General features: G+C 34.1%; 1 protein-coding gene across 6 annotated transcripts in view; it reads right to left on the bottom strand.

Annotated features, from left to right (window-relative positions):
• Positions 1-26,713, bottom strand: part of LOC105498550 (neural cell adhesion molecule 2) — a 569,177-nt gene that overhangs the window by 257,627 nt on the left and 284,837 nt on the right. For 4 of the 6 annotated variants that reach the window (XM_011770694.3, XM_011770699.3, XM_011770698.3 and 1 more), the window contains exons 2-4: positions 7,543-7,617; positions 3,622-3,828; positions 1,577-1,720 (exon numbers count right to left, since the gene is read on the bottom strand). In XM_011770694.3, coding sequence (XP_011768996.1) covers positions 1,577-1,720; positions 3,622-3,828; positions 7,543-7,617 — 426 coding nt within the window. Of the gene's footprint in view, positions 1-1,576; positions 1,721-3,621; positions 3,829-7,542; positions 7,618-18,407; positions 18,472-19,577; positions 19,630-26,713 lie in introns of those variants that run through there. The other 2 variants (XM_011770696.2, XM_011770695.3) reach the window with 2 other exon arrangements.

Below are 26,713 nucleotides of genomic sequence, written 5' to 3'. Positions count from 1 at the left end.
GCATCGGCTTATTTTGGTATCTGTGGGAGGTCCTGGAACAAATCACCCATAGATGTCAAGAAACAACTTTATGTCGAATGTCTCATTTATGACACAAAGCCATTATTTTAAATGAAGGCAATCATCTATGTTTAACAGATAATGAGTCTGATTTAGGCACAGAACATTTAGAAAAGATGTTCAAAGCTTCAGGGTCAAGGAAAGGAGGAAAGCCAAAATGGAAATTTGGCTGTACGTCATTTAGTCCTGGGATGCTGGGGAAATATGTATGAGTTGCAGCATGGAAATATCACTTCTCCATCACCACTTCCTGTTGTCATCAGTCTTTGCTTTGAGGCTTTGCTCTACATGCCTTTTAAAAATAAAATTTACTTCAAAATATTCTATTAATAAAGGTTTACAATAAACCTACAGATTGTAAGATTAGACAATCTGAAAATATTTAGACATTGTCATTCCACCATTACAAAATCACTGCTTTTTCTTTATTATTGAGGGGAAAAGAGCTAAAAATACATCAAAACCATTTACTCATATGACTTGTTAATACATTCTACAGAGTTATGCTGAAACAAGAGGAAATAAAGTGTTATTTCTCATTAATGTATTATAATGGAAACTGACAAGCATTGAATATGCTAAGCTCAGAAGAAATCTTTCAAAATTAAAAAAATGACTATTGAACATGATTATCATACATTCTCCCCACATATTCAAAAATAGATATTATTTTCTGTCTCTCCTTTATGCTGTAGAATCTTCATACCTTGGACACAAATCAGAATCATCGAAGATGGAAAATACTTTAAAAGATTCAATTATTTTGTACCGCTCTGCAATGCAGGTGCATTGAAAAATATTCTAAATTGAAAATGCTCCCTATGCACATGGTAAAGGAACATAATGTAAGCAAATTATACATTTGATTTCAGATGTCATATTACTCTGAAATTTTAGCTCAGTCTAAATCAAAATCATGAGGACAATCTGAATGAATGTACATTTCTATTATCTATACGGATCTTCCCATAATATTTAGAACAGGTAAGTATCCTTGAAAGTACAGCCCCAGAATAATAAACGTAATTCACATCGATATTAAGTTTACATATAGTGATCCCATAGAATCATGTATAAATTATATAGAATTTGAATACAGCAGGATGTACTCCTTCATGTACTTAGTACTGCTTATAATATATAAACTTTCCTTGACACTAGAGCAAAGGTCAGCAAACCTTTTCTGTAAACCTCCAGATACTAATGATTGTATATTTGTTTAGGCTGAATCAACTGTGCCACAGCTTCTCAACTCTGCCTCCAAAGCTGCCACAGATAATATGTGGCGAATGGGCATAACTGTGTTCTGATTACAACGGAGGGGTAAAGGGCAGTGAATTTGCCCTGAGACCCCTAAATTAAAAAATCCTAATGTAGAGCTTACAGGTTCTCAAACTAGTTGTTGAATATTTGGGGTCAAAAATTCCAATTTCTACAATTAGACACAAAGATTCAGATTTTTAAAAACTGCAATAGTATTAGAACATATAACTTAGGGAGTTACCAAAATACTAACTGTCGGAAATAGCGGTGACTTCCTCATTATGATACAACCAGCTGACAGCAGGTGCAGGTGAACTGCTAACTCGGCAAACCACTTCTGCATCTTCTCCTTGTTTGAATTCTTGTGGAGATACCACTTCTCTGAAAGTGAGTTTTTCTGTATCAACAAAGTAAAACAAATCACAAATCACAAAAGTATCATTGCTTCTTTCTCCCAATAACATAATCCAGACTCCATTGATACTATAATAAAATCATTAGGAAAACCTAGATACTTTAAAATCTTAAACTAGATAGTCTACTTCTTCTCCCTAATACCTTCCTATCTCACTGAGAATAAAATCCAAAGATCTTTCAATGCGATATGAGGTTCTATATAAACTGGAGTCTATCTCCTCAACTCCAATCCCAGTTTCTCCTCTCTCTTCCATGTCACTCTGCTCCAGGAAAACTGTCTTCTTGGAGGTTCCTTGAACATTCCAGGTTTGTTCTCACCACAGGGCATTTGCACCCCCTTCAATTCATTCAGATTCTTATCCAACCTGCCTATATAAAATAGCAATATTCCTTTCCATTTCAAGGTTCCTTACCTTTCCACTCCACGTAATTCATTTTCCATAGAATTCCACAGCATGTTTAGCTAGCATCTGTGTATTTGTTTCAGCTTATTTATTGTCTGTCTCTGGCTGGGACTCAGAATTATAGTGTATACACACCCAGTGTCTTGAATGAATGAATGAATGAATGAATGAGTGAACATGGATATTTATGCTTGATGAGAAATTCTCATAGAAGTAATGAATTCTTCTTGCAAAAATTTGTTGTTTACCTTCACAAATGAAATGTCAGGATTCTTCTTTTGCATCATTTAAAATAATAAAAGTATTTCCAAACACTATATCTATAAAATGGCCATTTCAATTTAATTATTTGCTATTGCGAAATAGATACTCCAGGGGGTTACATAAATTAGGACAATATCATTTCTTCAGAAGCTTAGAATCAAATGGGAGGGAAAAATTCCAAACCAGGAAACACAAGAGCAACAATGTGCCCACAAATTGCCCTGGTCATCAAACAGGAAGTCCTGCTGTAGGAATGTTCTGACTCTGTTTATCATATCCTATTTCTAGAATAATAAAACACAAAGCTACAGATATGAGACGATTTAAGGGCTTGCATTCCAAATATATATATATATATACATACATATATATATATATAATTTATCATTGGTAGAAATGCTAACTACCTATTAATTGTAAGACGTTGTAAGTACTTTATGCAATATAATTTAAGGTAGTACTCAAACTCCATGTATCACACAGGTACCATTATTATCCTCATTTTATATATGAGGAAACTAAAGACAGAGAGGTTACATGATTTGCTCAAGGTCACAAAAGTAATTGGAATATCTTGCTTTAAAATACAGGAGTCAACAGATTTCAATGTTCCTAAACAGGTTAATGATTCCTAAATATGAGAAGGAGAAAGGAACATAGGAAGAAATCTATCCAAGTACCTAAAAAGAAGTGCAAATGTGGAAAACTTTGCTCATAAAAACACTTAGTGGTAGAGAATCCTGGCTTAATATTATTGGCTACTAGATTAGTTTCAACTTTCTGACTACTCCTGTTCACTCACCCTTCCCCAGATTCTCATTCTACAATGGTCAGGGCTGTCACACATTTTCATGTATTCTAATCATGACCTTCTATTTTACAGTGAAAAAAAAAAAACACTGAATAAATATCATACCACTAAATAAACCACTATTATCTAAATACCCAGTAAATTCTTAATGGCTTGAGAAAATGAAAAGATTTTTATTAATATTATTAATATAATTGATGCCATATATATGTTTATAACCACTTATTATCTGTTATCTATTGTATTCTAAGATACAGTCTAGTAAAGCATAAATAAATGATATTTATTTTTAAAGCATGTAGTTCTTAATAAGTGTTAAGTTTTATTATCATTTTATTTTGTTTCAATTATTTATAAGCAACTGAAATTTAATAAACTAAAACATAAAAACACATGACTTACGGTAAATTTCCAAAACTACTGTAGCTTCTTGTGTCTGTCCTTTGGCATCTGTTGCTTGACAACGATATATCCCTGCATCTTCTATATTTGCATTGTAGATGGTTAACCGTGACCTAACACCTTCCTTTTGCACTACTATCCTCTGTGTTGAAATTATCTTCTCTCCTTGAGGATTATACCAATCTATACTTTCAGGTTCACCAATCGCTGCAAAGAGCCATGGAAAACAAAGGTTTGAAAATATGTTGCAAATATTCGTTTGAGCATTGGCATTTACTATTATGTAATAATATTAACAATTTAGAAAAAAATTATGTAAGAGACCGGAAATCTGAGAAGCTTACAAAACTGAAAGTAAATGCAAACGTTAGTGCAAATGTTCATCTTTGTTTAACCAACATGGAGGATTCACGCTTGAGTAAGCAATACCTAAAACTTTCACAGCAAACTCCTTGTGTAGTATTTAAGCTATGATTGTTGAAATTTTCCCTTAGTAATCAATGGATTATTACATTTAAGTTCTGAAACTTCCTTGACCACCAAGCCAGGCATAAAACCCACTTAAAGATAATATCTGAACAGAACCACAATTATTAATACGATTTCATTTGCTCAATTGTCTTTGCTAGGGTCAGGAGACAGCACTTAAAACTCTGATAATGCCGAGCTTAAAAAAATGTAAATCTTTCACAAAACAAACTTTGGCCTTTGATAATACTAAATTTGAAATTAATTTCCCTAGTTGCTAAACTTGGATAAAGCCAATGACCATTTTTATAATGATGTCCTAATCTCTTTTCCCAAGAGAAATAAGTAGTTTCATTATTTTAATCTAAAACTGTTAACTACTTTATCGTATGATAATTACAATGCATCAAAATGATACTTACACTTCTAGGTAATTATAACCAAATCATTACAGGGTAAACATTTATTTAAGTCTTCCAATTCAGAATCTAGGTTATTATCCTTTCGTAAAAGCTAAAGATTTCTGTGTCTGCTTTTAGTCACCAAAAGGATGTAGTTCACCTAATTACTTTAGATAGCATTTATGAAAGCAGCATACACTATTAACTCAAAAGTATCGGTGGGGAAATGTATAAAGTCAACTAACATCTGCAGGACCTCTTTGAAGAAAATTATCCTTTCTCATTTTTCCTAAGAAATAGTTTTAGAAACAAATTATCCTCCTTTCTATAAGAAATTAGACATGCTTGAGTAAAAGTATGAAAGTTTAGTGAATCTTAAATAGATCTTAGTTATGTTATCTTCAGTTTTTTCTAAACAAATCATAAAACCATAGTTGTTACACAGTAATGCATTTGAAGGGGAGGGATGTGTTTTATTTAATTCCTCCATCTATGGAGAAGTTACAAAAAATAATTTAAATATGTACTTCTTTACATTTGAATAATACAAAATAATACTTTATATAGCAGGTTAAACAGGATATTCTGATAAATATTTTGGACCTTCTCATTCTTAATATAATATAAATTTCATTTTCATTGACAGTTTATTGTGGATTTTCATAAAGCTGTTAAAATTGTGTTCTTTCAAGTATCTCTAACAAATAATAATTTCTATCAAAATTTTCCATTTTGATAAGGCTGGATTATTGTACAGATTATTTATAAATAGCATTAAACTTTTTACTTTCTTAAAATGTAGTTACAACAATTTTCTGTATGACACTTCTTTAGCTCTTTGAGGGCATAACATCCTTCTAGTTTAAATTTAAGATGTTTACTTTATTGAGTTTTAGATTCAGTATTTTTAAGGTGTCTGGAAATTTTGGAGGCATATCTAGGTTTTCAGCATTGTAGCAGAAAAATACACACAAGCATAGTGGCTTGCATGGTTTTCCAATATTTTTATTTTTACAGTCTTGTTTTACTACTATATTTAATATAAATAAGACTATTTCCAATACTATAGAAAAGCTCTAGGTGATACATTTTTATATAAAAGAAAATAAATGCTTACTCAGTTTACATTCTTATTAAGAGCAAAACTCATCACCAATGAATGGCCTTAATTCACTTTTAAAGCATGTCTTAATTTGAGCTATGCAATACATACAGGCAATTAGTCTATGCAACATATTTCATAGTAATATACAAATACATAAAAGTACAACAATTTCATTGTATTTTCAAAATTGATTTTTAAACTATTTTATTATTCTATCTTTATGTGATAGAATTCAGTGTGTCATAATTTATGAAGACATTAATAAAATATGGATGGGATTTAGAAACAGTGACCTATATGCTTGTGTCAAATTTCTGCGGACATCATATGTGATGCTGAATCAATCTCTTCCATACTCTCTGATTTTTTCATTTGTCAATATACAAATACTTGTATTAACATAACTATCAATTCACACCTTTAAGAAGGAAAATGGATAAAGAATCATGGGCTCTATTAATGTTTTTTATAAAATGTGATATTTTATACATATATACTCTGAATATGATTTATAAAATGTTGTAACTATATCTCTATATTTATAAATTTGAATCTTGGCTTAAATAAATCACGTCATCCTCAAGACGATATTTATAATGCATTTTGTTTCTAGTGTCTATTTTAATCCAGTTTTAAGTAGTTGTAGTGTAATCAAGATTAGAAACAATTCTAAAGTAGTCTCATAACTAATTTTAGCACTAAGGTTTAAAAAATTCTTTAGGCATATCATAGTTTGGATATGAAGACTTGTATTTGTAAAAATGAATATATTGAATCTAAATAAATAATGTATTCATTTGTCAGTTCTATAATATGTTTAATTAAACTGTGATGCTGAAATATTTAAATGTCTTTTGAAAGAACACCGTATGTATATTATTATACTGAATGAGGCCCATAAAATATGCTATAGGCATGATGACATATGATTCTTTCCATTGTCATAAAAATCTGGCCAAAGCTTTCCTGACTAAATAACTATCTATCTCATCAATGAATATTAGAAGAAATTTTTGGCCTAATATTTTCATTCAAGTATAACTACAGTGCAGTGTGCCATACCAAATTTATTCATTGCATATTTACAAAAATGGTTCAGTTATAATCTCTATATTCATCCTAATATTACTGCTTAGACAGAAATAATATTTAAATTGATTTAAGTTATTATCAGATATAATGCATGCATAAGTTATTTTCAAAATAAATGATCAAGATTAGCAGTCTAAATTAACAAATTAAATTAACAAAAATAAAATTCATATCATTTAATACGCAATTTATGGTTATTAACACTTTTCCAATAATTATAAACCCAACGATGGCCAGGTAAGCTGGCTCACACCTGTAATCCCAGCACTTGGGGAGGCCAACGTGGGCAGATCACTTGAGGTCAGGAGTTTGAGACCAGCCTGGCCAACATGGTGAAACCCTGTCTCTACTAAAAAAATACAAAAATACAAAAATTAGCCAGGCGTGGTGGTGCGCACCTGTAGTCCCAGCTACTCAGGAGGCTGAGGCAGGAGAATGTAATCCCAGCACTTAGGGAGGCCAAGGCGGGCAGATCACTTGAGGTCAGGAGTTTGAGAACAGCCTGGCCAACATGGTGAAACCCCGTCTCTACTAAAAAAATACAAAAATACAAAAATTAGCCAGGCGTGGTGGTGTGCCCCTGTAGTCCCAGTTACTCAGGAGGCTGAGGCAGGAGAATGGCTTGAACCCAGGAGAGGGAGGTTGCAGTGAGCCGAGATGACACCACTGCCCTCCAGTCTGGGAGACAGAGTGAGACTCCATCTCATAAACAACAACAAAAACAACAACAACAACAAAAAAGTAAGATATTACTGTTAGAGAATTGAGTTTTTAACTACTTAAATTTAGCCAATGTATTTTATTAATATTTTAACAGAAACCAAGTTATCTGAAGATATTTATAGAAATACATACCTGTACATGTGAAGAATTTAGATTCTCCCACACTAAGCTCTACTTTGCTAAGTGAAATTGTCACTTGAAGAAGAGCTGAAAAAAAGTTGAGAAACAATTAATGGTGATTTTTAAACAAGATTTGTAGTAAGATTTTAATGCATGATATGTAAACCACGTGGTCCAAATGCTGATTATTTCCCCCCCATTTTTTATAACCTATAAAGAAAAATGCAAGTTTTGTAAAACATGATCTATCATTATACATGGTACTTTATTATGCATTTAACAATCAGACTAAATACAGCACTTAGTCAAGATGATAGTTTGATATTCGGTTAGTCAGGGTAAATGAACAAATTCACACTCAGACAATCTATTCCTTATTCAGAGATTAGGTCTTATATGTGAAAGCACATTGGGCAATAGCTAAAAATAAATGTTTGCCCAACAGTTGCATAAATCCTATACTATCATTACAACAACTACACACACACACACATATGTAAATTAACTACATGTAGACACCTACTAAAAAAATGTCTGTGAACGCAGGCATACAAAGGAAAGAAAGCACTGCACAGAGTAAGATGAAGAAGCACTGATTTTCACAAGATCAATAAGTTAAGTGAAGGATCCAGGACAATAAAAGAGAGGAGATGCCTGATATTTTAAATAATCTTTTTTTTTGTGAAATTTGAAATAAAATACTTGAATATCTAGAATTTTAGAAGATAAACAAAGTGTTATTTTAATATGAATTGACGTATTTCTAACAATATGGTAGAAAAGAGAGCATGACTACTTTCTAAACTCCGTCTCACCTTCCATGCACTCAAATGCATGTAGCTGAGCTTTTGGCAAAGTGACAAAGCTGCAAGAGGTAAATAAAGGAAGACCTGAAACTAGAGTACACACCTGCACTGGGAATTTATTGATCATAGTAACCAAAACGCCTATTTCAGTGAACACAGACTACACACAGATAGGATCCAAGTGTTCCCAGAACAACAAGCTGTGATAGCACGCCAGATAATGACCACGCCTGCAATCCCAGCACTTTGGGAGGCCGAGGAGGGCAGATCACAAGGTCAGGAGTTCGAGACCAGCCTGGCAAACATGGTGAAACCCCGTCTCTACTAAAAATACAAACATTAGCTGGGTGTGGTGGCAGGACCCTGTAATCCCAGCTACTGCAGAGCCTGAGGCAGGAGCGTGAAGCCAGAAGGCGGAGGTAGCGGTGAGCCGAGATAGCGCCACTGCAATCCAGCCTGGGCAACAAGAGTGAAATTCCGTCTCACAAAACAAAAACAAAAAAAGAACACCAGGCAACACTGGACTGGAATAAGATTTACAATCAAGGGAGGGTATAAAATCAATCAACCCAATGGTGAAGGGAAATTACAAGGAAACCTGCCTCCCCCAAGCTGGGAAGGGGGAAAATGTTTCTCATTAGATAAACCAGAAGTTCTGCCATATCCCATGTTTGGGATTTTAATTATAGACATGTGTGCTTTGGAAAACCTCAACTTGAGAAAAACTAAAAAGCAGTCTCACATGTAGGACTCACAGCTAAGTGACAAAAACAATCACAAAAACCATTCAGAAGAACCATACCATAGGCCCATATTGGCCAATAATGTTATAAATGATGCTGTCTTCAATCTAGGGGTATATTCTGACATTATAAAACACATGGTGAAATAAGGCCCGTAAGCAGGGGTCAGTTGAAACAGCATATAGGAGAAATAAACCCATGAGATTTCAACTAACATAATTTTTATGCTAAAGATATAACACAACTATGATGAAAGTATTTAAAGAAATAAAATGTGTAATCAAGAACAGGAGGAAGGAACAACATATTTATTGAGGAAAAAAAATTAACTGGTAATTATGCTGTTTAAGCTCTTTAAAACATGTTTCCTCATACTCTCCATCTTAAATTGTTAAATTCCCTCCTCCTTTCCAAAAACTTCTCTGGGAAACTTGGGCAGGGTCTACGTGACTTTCCTGGGTCCTATTTTTATTCATAATTCACCAATACTCAGAGAATGGTTGTGCTATTATAGAGGCTCAATAAATGTTCAAATATATCTAACGTTTCAGAAAGAAAAAGAAAAGTGCAAATCAGAAAGAATAAGAAAAGCAGGCAAGGGAAAAAGAGAGTAAGAGTACCTAAACTCTCTTTTTCCCTTGCCTGCTTTTGTTATTGATAAACCATTAATGCCAATTCCAATGAAAATTCAGATTTCTTTTTCCTTTAAATAAGTAACTAATTTTCTTTTTGAAGTCAGCTTAAGTGGAATGAGGTCAACACAGGCAAAATGCAGAACTCAAGAAATTTGAGATTGCCCTTATAAGAAGCTTGAATCTGAAAAGATGTATAGGGTTACTGGAATCCAGAATTCTGGGCAGTAGGGCATAGCCTTTATAAATTGAGAAGACTTGAGAATGTTTATGGATAGAAGGGAAGGAAGCAGAAAATATATTACAAGTTTGAAAAAAAGGGGGGAAATTATAATTATGTGTTTTCTCTCTTCTTTCTTCCCTTTACTTTCTTCTTTAAGATATAATCCCCTAAAACTGTACTTTCTCAAAATCTAATCTTGCAATCTGCAATCTGCAGTTAACATTAGCATACTTTAATTTTGAATTTTCTATATGCAAACCAAACACATTCCTCTAAAATCAAAATTTGCTCACTGTTCACTATCCCATTTTTAGTCACTATCAATCAGTTTCCAAGCATTGCCAATATAAACTACTTGTATGCATTTTTTTAATTTTTAAATACATGCACTCATTAATTTTAATTCAATATATTTCATCTACCAGTGCATATCTTTTTCTCACTTTTGCCTTTTTAATCTCTTTTCCCTCTAATGTATTTCTCAGGCTACTGCATGCATATATTTCTAAAACTATGTTTAATTTCACTCTAAAAAATCTTCAGAATGGATTTAATTTGTCCCTTACCATATGAATTATAATTGGAAGGACAATTGCTTTTCCAAGTTTATTTGCTATTACTCATTTCCAATGCTATGATCACCTAGGATTCATTCTCTCTCCTCTCCTCTCCAACTGACTCACACTTGCCCACCACTGTCCATTTGCCCAAACTGTTTTGTCTGTTCTAACCTCCTTTTTTTAAACAACCCCTCATGGCTTCCTACTTTCTATCTTCAAAGAAAACATAAAATATCATGAACTTTACAAAACAGTGTGTGATAGACCCATCTATGGTATCAATAAATAAATATCTTGGATCAGTAGGAATTTCCATTACACAAATAAAACATTTTGTTGATCATTCTATTTGGTTTTCTACCTTATTTAAATATAAATTTCTGGAACTGAGGGCTCATTCATCAAACTTTATTTCTCCCAAACTAATAATAATACATGAATGAACGGCAAAATAATTGACACTTACCAAGAGCTTATCGTGTGCTGGGTACAGAACACTGACTGCATTAACAACATATGATTTTGGAATGACTTCATGTAAGGATTTCAGAGCATCTAAGAAATGTGTGAGAATTATTACTTAATGCCCACCACTGACCTTAGGAGTAAATTTGCTTTTCTAAGGAAGGGTTTATAAAAAAGACAGAACTTGAAAGATATAGCAACTTTGAAAGTCAAATACAGTTCTGAAAACTGTTTATACTGATTTGTCGATGCACGTGAAAAATAACATTAATTCATTTTAATAAAATAAAATTGAGCATGGAATTAATTTATATTAAATATCTGGTTAATTTTTCATTTAGTACAAATCACCAATGCATATATTAAGACATATTATTCATGGACATTTTGGTGACTGGGCACAATGATATATTTCGTTGCTATATATGTTTAAAATATATAAAGAAAATATAATTCTCCACTTCACTATATTTCCCAAAGACCAAATTTGCTCTAATTGAACTATATATATATATATATATATATATATAAACATTGACATATTAGTAAAAACCTACAGAACTAAAATTTGAGGTCGTGCCTTAATCATTGCCCTAGTGACTGATTTTTGACCCACATCAATATAATGTAGGTGATGAGTATAAGCTATACTCCTATAGCAGTCAGAAGAAAACTAAATGGTTTCCTAATGTCAAAAAGTTATGTTTGGAGAAAACTGTTCAAGAATGAAACATCTGATAGCTATCTATAAATATCATCACAAATTTCTTACTTAAGGTAAGGAAAAGTTTTAAACCAAAGGACTCAAAAGTAAATGCATGATAAATATATATTCTCTGTGAATAAATCCCAAAGAATTGCATGCATAACAATCTTAAAAGTAGAGTTAGGTAAATTAAAAATTATGTACTATGCTCAAAAGTATTTATTAACTACATGTATTTTCCAAATCCCTCTTCTAAATATGATCATACACAAAAATAGCAAGAAATACTTTCTAATATCAAGGGGTTTAAGATGCATTTGTGAGGACTATGGGGTACATAAAATTATGAAAAATAAAATAAGATGGGTTGTATCAATTTCGGCCATGATAAAATTTATGATCAAGAAGACTTTATAGAGGAAAATAAAACATAAAAAATATAAAAAATGCCATAGATATTGTTATAAAAGGAAAGAAAAGAATAAGGGCATTCCACAGTGGGTAAGGCAGACGTGTTCAAGGAACATTTAGGAAATTAGCAGATCAGTATAGACAAGGTTCATCTCATCTAGAATATTGTTGAAATATTGGAAAAATAGTTTGGAAAAGACTCAGGAGAATATCAGAAACAACTGACTTGAACTTTTGTCCATTAATTACTTATAAACAAAAACTTACATGATAAAATTGGCATTTAGTAAAGATTGGTTGTGAGGTAAAATTATTGACAAATTGAATGAAGGGAGATAAAAACACGAGGGTATGTTGTGATAAATATATGAGTTGACTTGTGGCAAAGAATATGAAAAGGTAGAGAACAGATGTAACAAAAGATTCAAGGTAAGTTACATCTGTGATCAGTTAAAACATTAGTGATAAAGGAGAAAAGTCAAAGAGGTTACGATTTTCTACCTCTGTTAACAAAACGGTTATTGATACAACAAAGAATTTCACTATGGAGTGTTTACCTCCGAGAAAGGTAGGGAGACAGAATTTTGAGTATTTCTCATAATCAGCTAATGGAGGGAAAAATATAAGGCCACAAATTTATTTCTTTTTTCTTTTTTTGAGGCGGAATCTTGCTCTGTCACTCAGGCTGGAGCGCAGTGGCGCGATCTCGGCTCACTGCAAGCTCCGCCTCCCGGGTTCACGCCATTCTCCTGCCTCAGCCTCCCAAGTAGCTGGGACTGCAGGCCCCGCCACCATGCCCGGCTCATTTTTTTGTACTTTTAGTAGAGACGGGGTTTCACCGTGTTAGCCAGGATGGTGTCGATTTCCGGACTTCGTGATCCGCCCCCCTCGGCCTCCCAAAGTGCTGGGATTACAGGCGTGAGCCACCGTGCCTGGCCCAAATTTATTTTTTAAATAAAGATTATTTCTCAAAATAAAACAGGTAACATTATATCAAAGGAAATCAATATCATAACAGAAATTAAATATTTATAATATAAGCATCCAGAGCAAACAGTCAAAGAGATTTTTAAAATTTATAGTAATATAAATATAATGAATGTATTAGCATTTCTAAGTTCCATCAGGGTACGAAGAGCCCTTTGCTATTTGATACAACATTTAGCAATGGCATTTAAAATGAGTTTATCACCTACAGAGATTTAAAAACTGACAACTGAAACAGTCTTCTAACCATCTGACACAACGCCTACTTTGGTTCACTTAGAATTTCATGAGACATGGGGAGATAACTTAAGATACTGATTGATCTTGGGACAATGAGCTGCAACATTTTTCAACAAGCACTTTTTTATTTTTCTAGGCTTCCACATTAACAGAGTTAAAAGACTAAGATATTTATTTAGTAATTATAGAAACTCTCAGAGTATTATTCCTTAAAATGTTCTTATAAATTATTGATCATAGCAAATGAATAAAATTTTCTCATTGAAACATATTTTAAAATGTTATCTACTGTAAGGTGGGTTATTTGATTCTGAAAATTGCTACAGTATTCAAACAATTTCAGAAATCTTGGATCACTTAGGAGAGAAATTCTCTCACGTCAAATGTTTTAGGAACTCATGAATATTTTTTAAAAATTTTTATTGTTTCTTTAATTGTAACAAGAAAATAAAGATTTTACTGTAATTCCTCTTTACCTGCATACCTCTTTATATCTGTACTCAAACCTCTTTGATCTTCTCATCTTCAATTAGGAAAGTAAATATCCCTGCTACTAGGTCATGTGAATCCCTCCAGGCCTAATTGATTAAACCTTTTTTTTTTTTTTTTTTTGGAGACGGAGTTTCGCTCTTGTTGCCCAGGCTGGAGTGCAATGGTGCTATCTCAGCTCACTGCAACCTCGGTTTCCTGGGTTCAAGCAATTCTCCTGCCTCAGCCTCTGGAGCAGCTGGGATTCAGCCATGTGCCACAAAGCCAGGCCGATTTTGTATTTTTAGTAGAGACGGCGGTTTCTCCATGTTGGTCACGTTGGTCTCGAACTCCCAACCTCAGGTGATCTGCCTGCCTTGGCCTCCCGAAGTGCTAGGATTACAGGAATGAGTCAACGTACCCAGCCTAAACTTCTTAGTGATTCTTTTTCGATAGCACTTTTCCTGTCAAGCTATGCACACTGTTTAATAATTTTCATCCTAAACAAGAATTTAAAACCAAAAGAAAAATAAAACAATAACCAAATAATATAAAAAAATTCTCTCCCTAACCCTCTCTCAGATTAATACAGTATATCCTACTTGTCATTACATTGTTTTAAAAAATGAACTTTCTAGTACCCATTCTTCTTTATTTTTTATTCTGTCCTCTCCATTCTACTAATAAGTTTAGTGCTCTTAAGATAAACCAAAATTTTCAAACTCAATAACAGTTTTCAGTTTTCATTTTTATTTGACGTAAGAATGAGATCCTGCCAACTACTTTGTTCTTTAACCCTCCTGTTTCCTGACACCTACATAATTATAGTTTGCTCACTTTCCTATTCTTATATTAGTAAGGATTGTATATAGTATAGTATATAGTAGTATATAGTATCTCTTCTAGCATATATCCCTTAAATATTTGTTTCTTAGCAATATCTTCTTTGTTTTCTTCTCTTGGTGTTCTATCTTCCTGTGCTACAAACACATATGATATTTACTATGCATACCCACAGTAACTACTTTATTCCTCAAACATTTCTATCAAGTAGATACTATTTCACTCCTATTTTAGAGATGAGAAGGCTGAGGCAAAGGATTGTGTTATTGCTACTAGCCACTCAGCCAATACATGGTGAAACCAGATTTGAATGCAGCCATTTGTTTGGTCCTTCACAAGCACTTGAGACTCAGCTTCTATATGGTCACCATCTCCTTATCCCTTAATCACCTTTTCTATATTTTAATTACAGATTGTGTGTGTGTGTGTGTGTGTGTGTGTGTGTGTGTGTGTGAATGCATGTCCCTAGTCTGTGTGTGTGTGTGTGTGGGTGTGTGTGTGTGTGAATGCATGTCCCTCTTATCATTTTGGAGTCTGGAAACATATTTGCTAATACATTAAATACTATATTACTTTGAAAAATTTACATCTCTCAGATTTGGCATATCAAAACTCAAGAGCAGTCTCTTTCTGTCTTACCTTATTCCTTATTACTCATCTTCAGCGATGTAACGGTTATCCACTGAGCCTATTTGCCAGATAATTAAGAAATGTATAAGATTATATCTCCTTGTCCCAAATATAAATACTCAAAAAATCTAACTCACTCTTTTTTTAATGTCCCTTAAATATGCCTCTCTTTTGCATTCTTGCTTAGTTTTAGTCTCCCCATTGCTAGGCTGGTCCAGTGAATATTCTGCAAAATTGAGTAAGGTCAGGTATTGAATTTATCAGAAACATCTGAGGAAGTTTGTGTGTGTGTGTGTGTGTGTGTGTGTGTTTCTGGTATATGTGTGTAGTTTTTAAATTTAGTTTTGGTCTCATCCCTGGAAATTCTGATTCAATATATCTGGTGTAAGGCCAAGGAGTCTCATGTTTAAGTAATTAACTTACAGATGCTAACCATTACTACTCAGAAAGGGGTTACAAGTCCAATACTAGTGACTGCAATTAGAAGCTTCTTGATAGTGCAGAATCTCAAGTGCCATTTCAGAGTAATCACAATGTATAATTTAAGTTGATTTCAGCACACATTAAAATATGATCAGCATTGGGTTGGACTATGGCAGTCTAATATGTCTACAATCTCTAGGACAAATATACTTCCCATTGTACATAAATAAAACCCAAACTCCTTCACACTTTACCATTTAAGGTTTTTAACAATCTGGGCATCACCTGACCTTACTAGAACTTAATTCTAACAAAATCAAAATAAAAAAAAACAAAAAATAGTAAACTATCAGGACATTTTGCTAAAGGCCCCACTCTATTTCCTTTTACGTTTTGTTCCTTATTTATTAGAACTCTTTCCTTTTTCTCAACTATGAATATTCCTATCAGTTATACATGAGTACTCCAAATAGCCACATTGCCTTCTGAATAGTACTCCAAATAGCCTTTCATTGTCTTCTAAAATCCTGTAATACTTTTTCTTACAGCATATAACACATTGCACAGAAACAGCTTGATAAGTGTTACATAATTTTTAATATTCAGAAAACATAAAGAAAATTTAAAGACATGATATTACCCTATACAAAATAATTTAGGGTGCTATTTAAGTTAAAATTAATCTAAAACTGAAGAAGGCTGTTTGTTTTTAGTTTCTGTACTATTCTCTAGGAGCACATAACATATATGTAATTTTATTCACACATTTGTCTCTCCACTGGATGATACGTTCTCAGAAAATGGTGACAATGTCTGCCTCATTAATCTTAGTCTATAAACCCAGCACAGGTCTGGAAGAAAATACAAGCGAAAATATTTGCGCATAAATGAATATGTACTTTAGCAAAAATAAAACAAAAATTAAATACGTTCTTTTTAGACTTTTGTTGGGTTTAAAAGTTGAATTCAATAGAAAACAATTTTAAATCTATATCATTCTCAGTAGACTTGCTTTATTCAGTAGCATGTGTGTGTTTTTCATTTCAAATATACACGTCACATGTGAACATAAAATGTACAAAAACGTCATCGAAATAATCAGTACTGAAAAATTAATTGATGTCCAAAAGAGGCCATGTGAATAAAAAGGGAAAATAAGGTTCAAATAAAAGAAAGAACTAAAAGAGAAGATTAGAATATCTGTTTTAAAAAGTGCAGAGATGATGAACTAGGGAAGGCCATGATGGTCAGGCAATGTATTACATAATTGTTACAAGCCCATCAGACATCAAGCCACAAAACTGAAAAAAAAAAAAAAAAAAAAAATCAAATATATTTTGAAAATCTCCCAAATGTCAAGCATGTAGAAACCTGGGCTCACCAAAAAATTAAAGTGAAATATGTCATACTATAAAGGAAATGTTTATGAAATGAGGCTTATGCTGCTTTAATATGCTTTTGTTTTGAAAAGGGAGAGAAATGATTATTTTCCTAAAATGCACTGTATGAATTAAGTAGCATGCAATACATTTAAGAAGTAAATATAGAAGTTACAACTCCAAACATAATTAAATAAACATTATTGCATAGAAATACCTAGCAATTAATCAGTAAAAGTAAAATCATTACTTTAATATTTAAAAACCAGTAAGCAATATGACCACCTGTCTCATATTTTTGTTTTAAAGTAAATCCTTTTTGTCTTCTATCATTTAAAGTAAATAAAAGTAGGAAATATATCTTAATGCCAGTTAGGCTGGGGAATGTTGTCCGAGAGATTAGTCAACCAATCTGTGCTTATGTGGTAGTTAGGCCCTGAGTACATTATGAGACCAGGAACAGGTCACTCATCACTTACTTTGAGAGTGATAGTTAATTAGAACTAAAATATCTTGAAGAGGCAGCTAATCCCAAATTCTACATCCAATCCAAGTTTATTTAAATAGGCAACACTTAGACATGTAAGTTATTTAGCTGCCCTGATGAAGCCAACATAGGACATAGTGTAAGTTTTTTTTTTTTTTATCACCACTAATATTATGCAGTACTAAACTAAATTATAGGAGTGTTTGCACTGTGCCTAATACTTAAGTCTCCAGACGCTTATATAAGCGCTTTGTCTTCCCCAATGTAGGTAGTCTCTCTTCAGATTAAGGTTAGCATAAACCTTGTTTATAAACCTGACAAATCAGAAATCAAATATATCTGATACATAAAGGTTCAGTCAGAAGGTTTTGCCTTCCTTTCTTTCGTGAATTATATGATACTACTAGATATTCAACACTTACATTGCTTAATAGTAAACTTTGATGTACATTGTCAGAAAATGTGAAACCTTGATCAGAGTACTGCAAATGCTACTACAAAATAATGTAGGAAAAAAAAGGAAAACGCCCTCTTCCACATTAGAAAAATAATGGTTTTAATTAGAAGCACCAAAATGAGAGACCTATGAAAGATGTTACCATTAATGTGAGAATATACTCATTTCTTCTGTTTAGCGCCAATCATAAAATTACTGTAACATGAACTTTACATTACAGATTCCAAAATATTTCTAAAGGCATACCCTTCTTTAAAATAAACAATTTAGAAAGAATTTTACAAGGCATGTGTAGGTTTTCTGTAGCACATGGTAACAGTGATTACTCAAATAAAATCGACATCTGTAATCAAAGAAATATCCAACAATTTTACTCATTAATTAATCGGTTCATTCAAAAGCCATGCATAGACTCACTGAGGAGATGTGTTTCAACTGCTGATGAAGTTTGCTGTGATGTAGCCATAGGAAAAATATTTCACCAGGCTGAAAAACTCCCACTTTCCATAAAATCAACCATTTAAATGTTTTAAGTAGTAAACAGCAATTCTGTTTCTCAGGCCTCCAATCAGTTGTAGGAGCTCTTTATATTATAGCCAGAGACATTTATGTTTAGTACCAAGATTAAGTATTACACAAAGAAAACACAGTTTACAAAGAATGTACTCCAAAGTATTCATAAACATAGGGAAAGAATGACAGATAAGTTTTAAAACGGCAAATGAATTGAGTGGCTAAATACAGAAACAACCTTTTGTTTATGTTTTTCAGTGAAAGTATTTCAGGCATCTCAGAATCTTGGATAATTCTAGCCTGAAGGTGTCTCCAGGATCTCTGGTCTAACAATCTCAGGTTACATGTGGGGACAGGGTTCAGGTTTATCTGTTTCTGAAAGATCCATAGTTAGATTTAAGTGCACCTGTGCTTAGACTGTAATTCCTAGCCTGAATCAACTTTCGATCTCCAAAATACTTGGTGTTATTCTGTTGATGTTGCTAAAGAATTTAAGTGAAGAGGCAAACTTGGTACCTTCTCAGAATGAAGAAAAAAATTAACCTTGGGGGATTCCTTGCAGATTGGAAGAGGCAACAAACAGTCCATCCCTTCTCCTACGAAGCAGAGTGAATCGGAAGAGAGGATTATGGGGATATCAGATATATTCTTGTGTACAATGGCTTCCCAGCTTGAGCTACAATAACAGTGAGAGGTTTTCCACATATTGAGAGAAAGGCTGATATAAAGAAATTGGAGCTCACAATTTTGTTTGGCTGTGTGTGTGTGTGTGTGTGTGTGTGTGTGTGTGTGTGAATGTGAATGCATGTGTTTGAGAGAGAGAAAACAGCATGAGGCGACTCCCAAGACGGTGATCCTGCATCAGTGTTAAACACTGCGAGGAAGCAAAGAAAATATTTCACTGTGGCACAGTAAGTCCAAAAGAGAAATAGTGTCATGCTGTTGAGTAATTCTTGGCTCCTGTGTGGTGTGGGAAGGTGCAATGTCCCCAAACCCAAACTCCATGCAGCACAATGTAGCTTCCGTCACTAGACTTGCTGTGAGAAAGTCCTTGGTAAGAGATAAGTGACTGACCTTGAGGTGCACAGCAGCCAGGAGTGGGATGGAACATGGAGCTGAACTCCGAAAAATCCTCAGCACCAATAAAAACTGAGATGGTGTCTACAGAGGCAAGCAGACCTCCTTAAGCTGCGGTGGGCTCCACCCAATTCGAGCTTCCCAGAGAGGCTTTGTTTCCCTACTTAAGCCTCAGCAATGGCAGGCGCCCCTCCCCCAGCCTCGCTGCCGCCTTGCAGTTAGATCTCAGACTGCTGTGCTAGCAATGAGGGAGGCTCCGTGGGCGTGGGACCCTCCGGACCAGGTGTGGCATATAGTCTCCAGGTGTGCTGATTGCTAAGACTCTTGGTAAAGCGCAGTATTAGGGTGGGAGTGACTGGATTTTCCAGGTGTTGTGTGTTTCAGTTTCCCTTGGCTAGGAAAAGGAATTCCCTTCCCCCTTGTGCTTCCCAGGTGAGGCGATGCCTTGCCCTGCTTCAGCTCTCGCTGGTCGGGCTGCACCTGCTGACCAGCACCAACTGTCCAACACGCCCCAGTGAGATGAACTCGGTACCTCAGTTGAAAATGCAGAAATCACCCCTCTTCTGTGTTGCTCACCCTGGGAGCTGAAGGCTGGAGCTGTTCCCATTTGACCCAGCCGTCCCATTACTTGGTATATACCCAAAGGGTTATAAATCATGTTGCTATAAAGACACATGCACACGTATGTTTATTGCAGCACTATTCACAATAGTAAAGACTTGGAATCAACCCAAATGTCCATCAGTGATAGACAGGATTAAGAAAATGTGGCACATATACACCATGGAATACTATGCGGCCATAAAAAAAGGATGAGTTCATGTCCTTTGTAGGGACATGGATGCAGCTGGAAACCATCATTCTCAGTAAACTATTGCAAGAACAGAAAACCAAACATCGCATGTTCTCACTCATAGGTGGGAAATGAACAATGAGATCACTTGGACACAGGAAGGGGAACATCACACACCGGGGCCTATTGTGGGGAGGGGGTAGGGGGGAGGGATAGCATTAGGAGATATACCTAATGTAAATGACGAGTTAATGGGTGCAGCACACCAACATGGCACATATATACATATGTAACAAACCTGCACGTTGTGCACATGTACCCTAGAACTTAAAGTATAATAACAATTAAAAAAAAACACACACAAAAAACAAAAAAAACCTGAGATGGTGCTGTGGCAGCATGAGAGGGCCCCTTGACTCAAACCGAGTCATGCGAGCAAACCACATGTTCACCAGAAATTTCTCTAAATAAGGAGTTCAAAGAGTCAGAAGTTCACAAGAGCCAAAAATACCGCAGCTGAACCCATGAGCAGAATATGAGCATGAATCTAAGGGTCCCACCGGTAGCCACAGCTGTCTACGAGCTCATTTTCCCTCCTCACCAGATACACAGATGATATCTCAGGAAGGGATATTAAACCAAGAGTCTATCTGTGAGGTATCCAATTAACTGTATAAACTGCAAGAAACAAACCTTCTGTCTTTAGTACTTTCTTACATAAAACTCTGCATATAATACTAGCTTCATGATATTTCTAAGAATTAGTAGAAAGAATTTAAATCAGTGTTTGACACATAGTAAATAATCAATAAATGTTAAATGCTGTAATAGTAACCCCTCCTCTTAAATCTAGAGGAGCTCACAAAGACAAATGTATATAATTTTTTTTTTGTTTCACGTAAGAAAATTGCTCCGTATTTGTATACCACTGAGTGGAGATTGCCAATCAAAATTGTGTCTGCAATCTTTTCCCTCCAAATGAACTGAGAAAATCTTTACACAATCCAAACTGAAGTGGAATTTATTTAAGCAAAATTAGTTTTCCTGCATTTGATGATGTTGATTGACATGCTTAAGATTACCAGCCTTGGAAAGGTTGTACAACAAGCTGTAGACATTATATACGCAAATGTTCAAATACTCTATTACCCTGGTGAGGAATAGGAAATGCAGTGCAAAATTTAAAGTTTCATTCTTATAAAGCAAAATGAAAACAGTCTATTGCCTTAGTAAATATTTGAAGAACACTGTGTACTAAACAAAGCTTATTATAATGTAATAAGTATGCTTGGAGTCACCAAGTTTCTTGATCAATTGTAAGAAAAAGTGAAATAGTATCAAAAGTGCTTTATTTATATCTAACTAGTATGATAAGAAACATAATGAAATATTCAAGTATGTTGTATGCTTCAAATTTGATCACATGGAAGTATGACTCCTTTCCCAACTGCTTCCCCTGGTGATTTGCTGTTTACACATCGGATACCTCCTTGGTGGGAGAAGGGAGAGGATTAGGAAAAATAACTAATGGGCACCTAGGCTTAATACCTGGGTGATGAAACAATCTGTACAACAAACTCCTATGACATAAGTTTACGTATGCAACAAACCTGCATATGTCTGTCTCTCAAATGAGCTTCCACAGCTCATTTGGGGCATAATTATTTGTTTATATGGACATATCTCTAATTAGAATGCAATTTGTGCTGAGAAAAGACAACGTCTTACTGAATTTATTAAACCTCAGGGTCATTCTCAGAGGCTGCAACAATGCAGACATCTATAATGTTTCTTAAATAATGTAGGAATACAGTAGCTGAATTAGTTGAAAGAGTAAAAAAACAGTATGTTTAAGTCTAAATTTCCCAAATAAAAAGATGCAACTCTACTCCCCACTCTCATCCTCAGAAAAGGAAAGTTAATTATTTTACTTATATTTTTGAAAGGGTTTTTAAAATCAAATCATTTTCTTTAAATATGTGGTAAAAGGAAGCAAAAACATTTGAACTTATTCTAAGTGATTCTAAAGAAAGGTGACTATTACCGTATCAGTGAGTTCTATGATAGGCTACAAAACCAAAATAACACCCTCATTTATTCATTAATATTTTTCATTCAATCATTACATCTGATACAACAGAGCTGCTTGTGTTAACAATAAAACAATCTTTTGTACTTTAATTTTTTATTATAGATTCAGGTGTACATGTACAGGGTTTGTTACATGAGTAATTGAGTAATGCTGAGGTTTGGGCCTCTACTGAGCCCATTACCCAAATGGTGAACATAGTGAGTAGTACTCAATAGGTCATTATTCAACACATTCCCCCTCTCCTTTTTCTGCATTTGGAAGTCCCCAGTGTCCACCTACGTGTCCATGTGTATCCATTGCTTAGCTCCCACTTACAAGTGAGAATATGTGGCATTTGATTTTCTGTTTCTGAGTTATTTCACATAGGATAATGGCCTCTAGCTCCATGTTACTGTGAAGGACATGATTGCATTATTTTTAATGTCTGTTTAGTATTTCACTATATATGTACGCACACACACACGTATATATTCCACTATATATATATACACATACACATGTGTATATGTATATATAGTGAAATATATATGTGTATATATATATGTACACACACTTATGCCAAAGATCATAATAAAATGATATATATGCGTGTGTATGTGTGGGTATATATATACACACACACACACATTTCATTTATATAATCCACTACTGATTGACACTTAGGTTGATTCTATAACTTTTCTATTGTGAATAGTGCTATTATAAACATACAAGTGCAGGTGTCATTTTGAAAAAGTGATTTATTTTCCTTTGCGTAGGTACTGAGTAATGGAATTGCTAGGTCAAATGGTAGTTCTATTTTTAGCTCTTTGAGAAATCTCCAGACTGTTTTCCACTGGGGTTGAACTAATTTACATTCCTATTGACGATGTATAAGCGTTTCCTTTTCATCTCAGCCTCACCAACATCTGTTACTTTTTGACTTTTTAATAATAGCCATTCTGGCTGGTGTCAAATGTTATTGCATTGTGGTTTTAATTTGCATTTATCTGATTACTGATGTTTAGCATTTATTCACATCTTTGTTGGCCACTTGTATGTCTTCTTTTAAGAGGTACCTGTTCATTTCCTTTGCCCAGTTTTTAACAGGGTTATTTGTTTATTTCTTGTTGATTTGTTTAAAAGTTCCCTATAGATTCTGGATATCAATCCTTTGTCAGAGGCATAGCTTGCAAATATTTTCTCACAATTTTGTAAGTTGTCTGTGGGTTTTGTTGATAGTTTCTTTTGCTGTGCAGATCTTTAGCTTACTTAAATCCCATTTGTCTATTTTTGGTTTTGTTGCATTTGCTTTAAGATCTTCATCGTAAATTCTTTGACTAGGCTAATGCCCCAAAGAGTTTTTCCCAGGTTTTCTTATAGGATTTTTATATTTTTGGATTTTATATTTAATTCCTTAATCCATCTTGAGCTCCTTTTTATACATGGTTGGGTCCAGTTTAATTCTTCTGCATACGTTTAGCCTGTTTACTCAGCGTCATTTATTGAATAGGCATCCTTTCCCCATTGTTTATTTTTGTCAATTTTGTCAAAGATCTGTTGGTTGTAGGTGTGTGGCTATATTTCTGCACTATCTATTCTGTTCCATTGATCTACATATCTATTTTTGAACCAGTACTATGCTGTTTTGGTTATATATTCTTGTGGTATAGTTTGAAGTCAGGTAATGTGATGCCTTTGGCTTTGTTGTTTTTGCTTCGGATATTTTTGGGTAGTTGGCTCTTTTGTGGTCCATTATGAAGTTTAGAATTTTAAAAAAATTTTTGAACAATGTGGGTCATAATTTTATAGGAATTTCATTGAATTTGTTGATCACTTTGGAAAGTATAGTTATTTTAACAATATTGATTTTTCCTATCCATGAGCATGGGATGTTTTTCTCTTTCTTTGTATTATCTACAATTCCTTTCATCAGCGTTTTCTAGTTCACCTTTTAGAGATCTTTCATCTCCTTGGTTAAATGTATTCTTTTTTTTTTTTTTTTTTGTGGCAGTTGTAAATAAAATTGAGCTCTTGATTTCATTCTCTGCTTGAGCATTGTTGGCATATAGAAACGCAACTGATTTTTGCACATTAATTTTGCACCCTGAAACTTTACTGAAATCATTGATCAGGTCTGGAAGTCCACTAGAGGAATCATTAGTGTTTTCTAGGTATAGGATCATGTTGTCAGAGAACAGGGATAATTTGATAATATGGTTTGGCTGTGTCTCCACCCAGATCTCATCTTGAATTCCCACTGTTGTTGTGGAAGGGACCTGGTGGGAGGTAACTGAATCATGGGGGCAGGCCTTTCCTATGCTGTTCTCATGACCGTGAATAAGTTTCATGAGAGCTGTTGATTATAAAAAGGGGAGTTTCTCTGCACAAGCTCTCTTCTCTCTCTGCTGCCATGTGAGACTTGCCTTTCACCCTCTGCCATGATTGTGAGGCCTCCCCAGCCACATGGAACTGTGAGTCCATTAAACTTCTTTATTTTGTTGATTGTCCAGTTTCAGGTATGTCTTTATCAGGAGTGTGAAAATGGACTAATACATTTGACTTCCTCTTTTCCTATTTGCAAGACTTCTATTTTTTTTTTCCTTGACTGATTGTTCTGGCTAGGTCTTTCACTACTTTACTGAATAGGAGTGGTGAGAGAGGATATTCTGTTCCTGAACCAGTTCTTAACGGAAATTCTTTCAACTTTTGCTCATTCAGTATGATGTTGGCCATTAGTTAGTCATATATAGCTCTTATTATTTTGAGATGTATTCTTTTGATTTTTTTTGCAAGTATTTTGTTGAATATTTTTGCATCTATGTTCATCAGGGATATTAGCCTGTAGTTTTCTCTTTGGTATGTGTGTGTATTCTTGTCAGATTTCGGTATCAGGGTAATACTGGTTTAATAGAATGAGTTAGGAAGAAACCCCTTCTCCTTGATTTTTAGAAGCATATTCAGTAAGATTAGTACTAGCTCTGCTTTGTACATCTGGTAGAATGTGGCTGTGACTCTGTCTGGTCCTGGGCTTCCTGTGGTTGGTGGATTATTTATTACTGATTCAAGTTTGTAACTTGTTACTGTTCTGTTCAGACTTTCTATTTCTTCCTGGTTCATTCTTGGAAGGTTGTGTGTTTCCAGGAATTTACACATTTCCTCTAAGGTTCCTAGTTTGTATGCATAGAGATGTTCATAGTGGTCTCTGAGTATTTCTTTTTTGTGTGTGGTATCAGTTGTAATGTCACCTTTTTCATTTCTGACTGTTCTTATTTGAATCTTCTCTTTTTTCTTAATCTAGCTAGCCATCTATCACCTTTGTTTATCCTTTCAAAGAATTAACTTTTTCTTTCATTAATCCTTTGTATGATTTTTTTATCTCAGTTTCATGCACTTCTTCTGTGACCTTTGCTGTTTCATTTTTCTACTAGCTTTGGGTTTGATGTTTTCTTGCTTTTCTAGTTCCATAAGGTGCAATGTTAGGTTGTAAATTTGAGATCTTTCTATCATTTTGATGTAGGCATTTAGCACTACTGCTTTCATCTTAACACAGCTTTTGCTGTATCCCAATGATTTTGGTATGTTGTGTCTCTATTTTCATTTGTTTCAAAATTGTTTTTATTATTTTCTTAACTTTCTTAATTACCTAAAAGTCATTCAGAAATAGGTCAATCAGGAACAGGTTGTTTAATTTCCATAGTACTTGTGTGGTTTTGAGAGTTCCACTTGGTATTACATTCAAATTTTATTCCACTGTTGTCCGACAAAATACTTGATATCATTTTGATCTTTTTGAATTTACTGAGACTGGCTTGATTACCAAGCAGGTGGTCAATTTTAGAGAGTGCCCCATGCACAGATGAGGGGAAAAAAAAAGTATTTTCCAGTTGTTGGGTGGATGTTTTGTAGGTATCTATTAGGTACATTTTGTCAATAGCTCAATTTGCATACAGATTTTCTTGTTAGTTTTCTGCCTTGATGATCTAGAGATGTAAGTGGGGTGGTGATGTCCTCCACTATTTTCGGATTGCTATCTACCTCTTAGGTATAGTAGTATTTGTTATCTTTTTTAATCTGGCTACACTGATATTGTGTGTACATATATCCAGGACACTTAAATCTTCTTGTTGAATTGAAACTTTTATCACCATATAATTCCCTTCTTCTTATTTTTATTTTTTTTTCTACTGTTCTTGGTTTAAAGTCTGTTACATATGATACAAAAATAGTATCCCTTGCCCTTTTTTTGTTTTCCATTTGTGTGACATA

The sequence above is a fragment of the Macaca nemestrina genome, chromosome 4 (genome assembly GCF_043159975.1).
Source record: "Macaca nemestrina isolate mMacNem1 chromosome 4, mMacNem.hap1, whole genome shotgun sequence".
NCBI classification, from domain to species: Eukaryota; Metazoa; Chordata; class Mammalia; order Primates; family Cercopithecidae; genus Macaca; species Macaca nemestrina.
The sequence above is the reverse complement of the archived record's forward strand: the minus strand, read 5'-3'. Positions and strand labels throughout refer to the sequence as shown.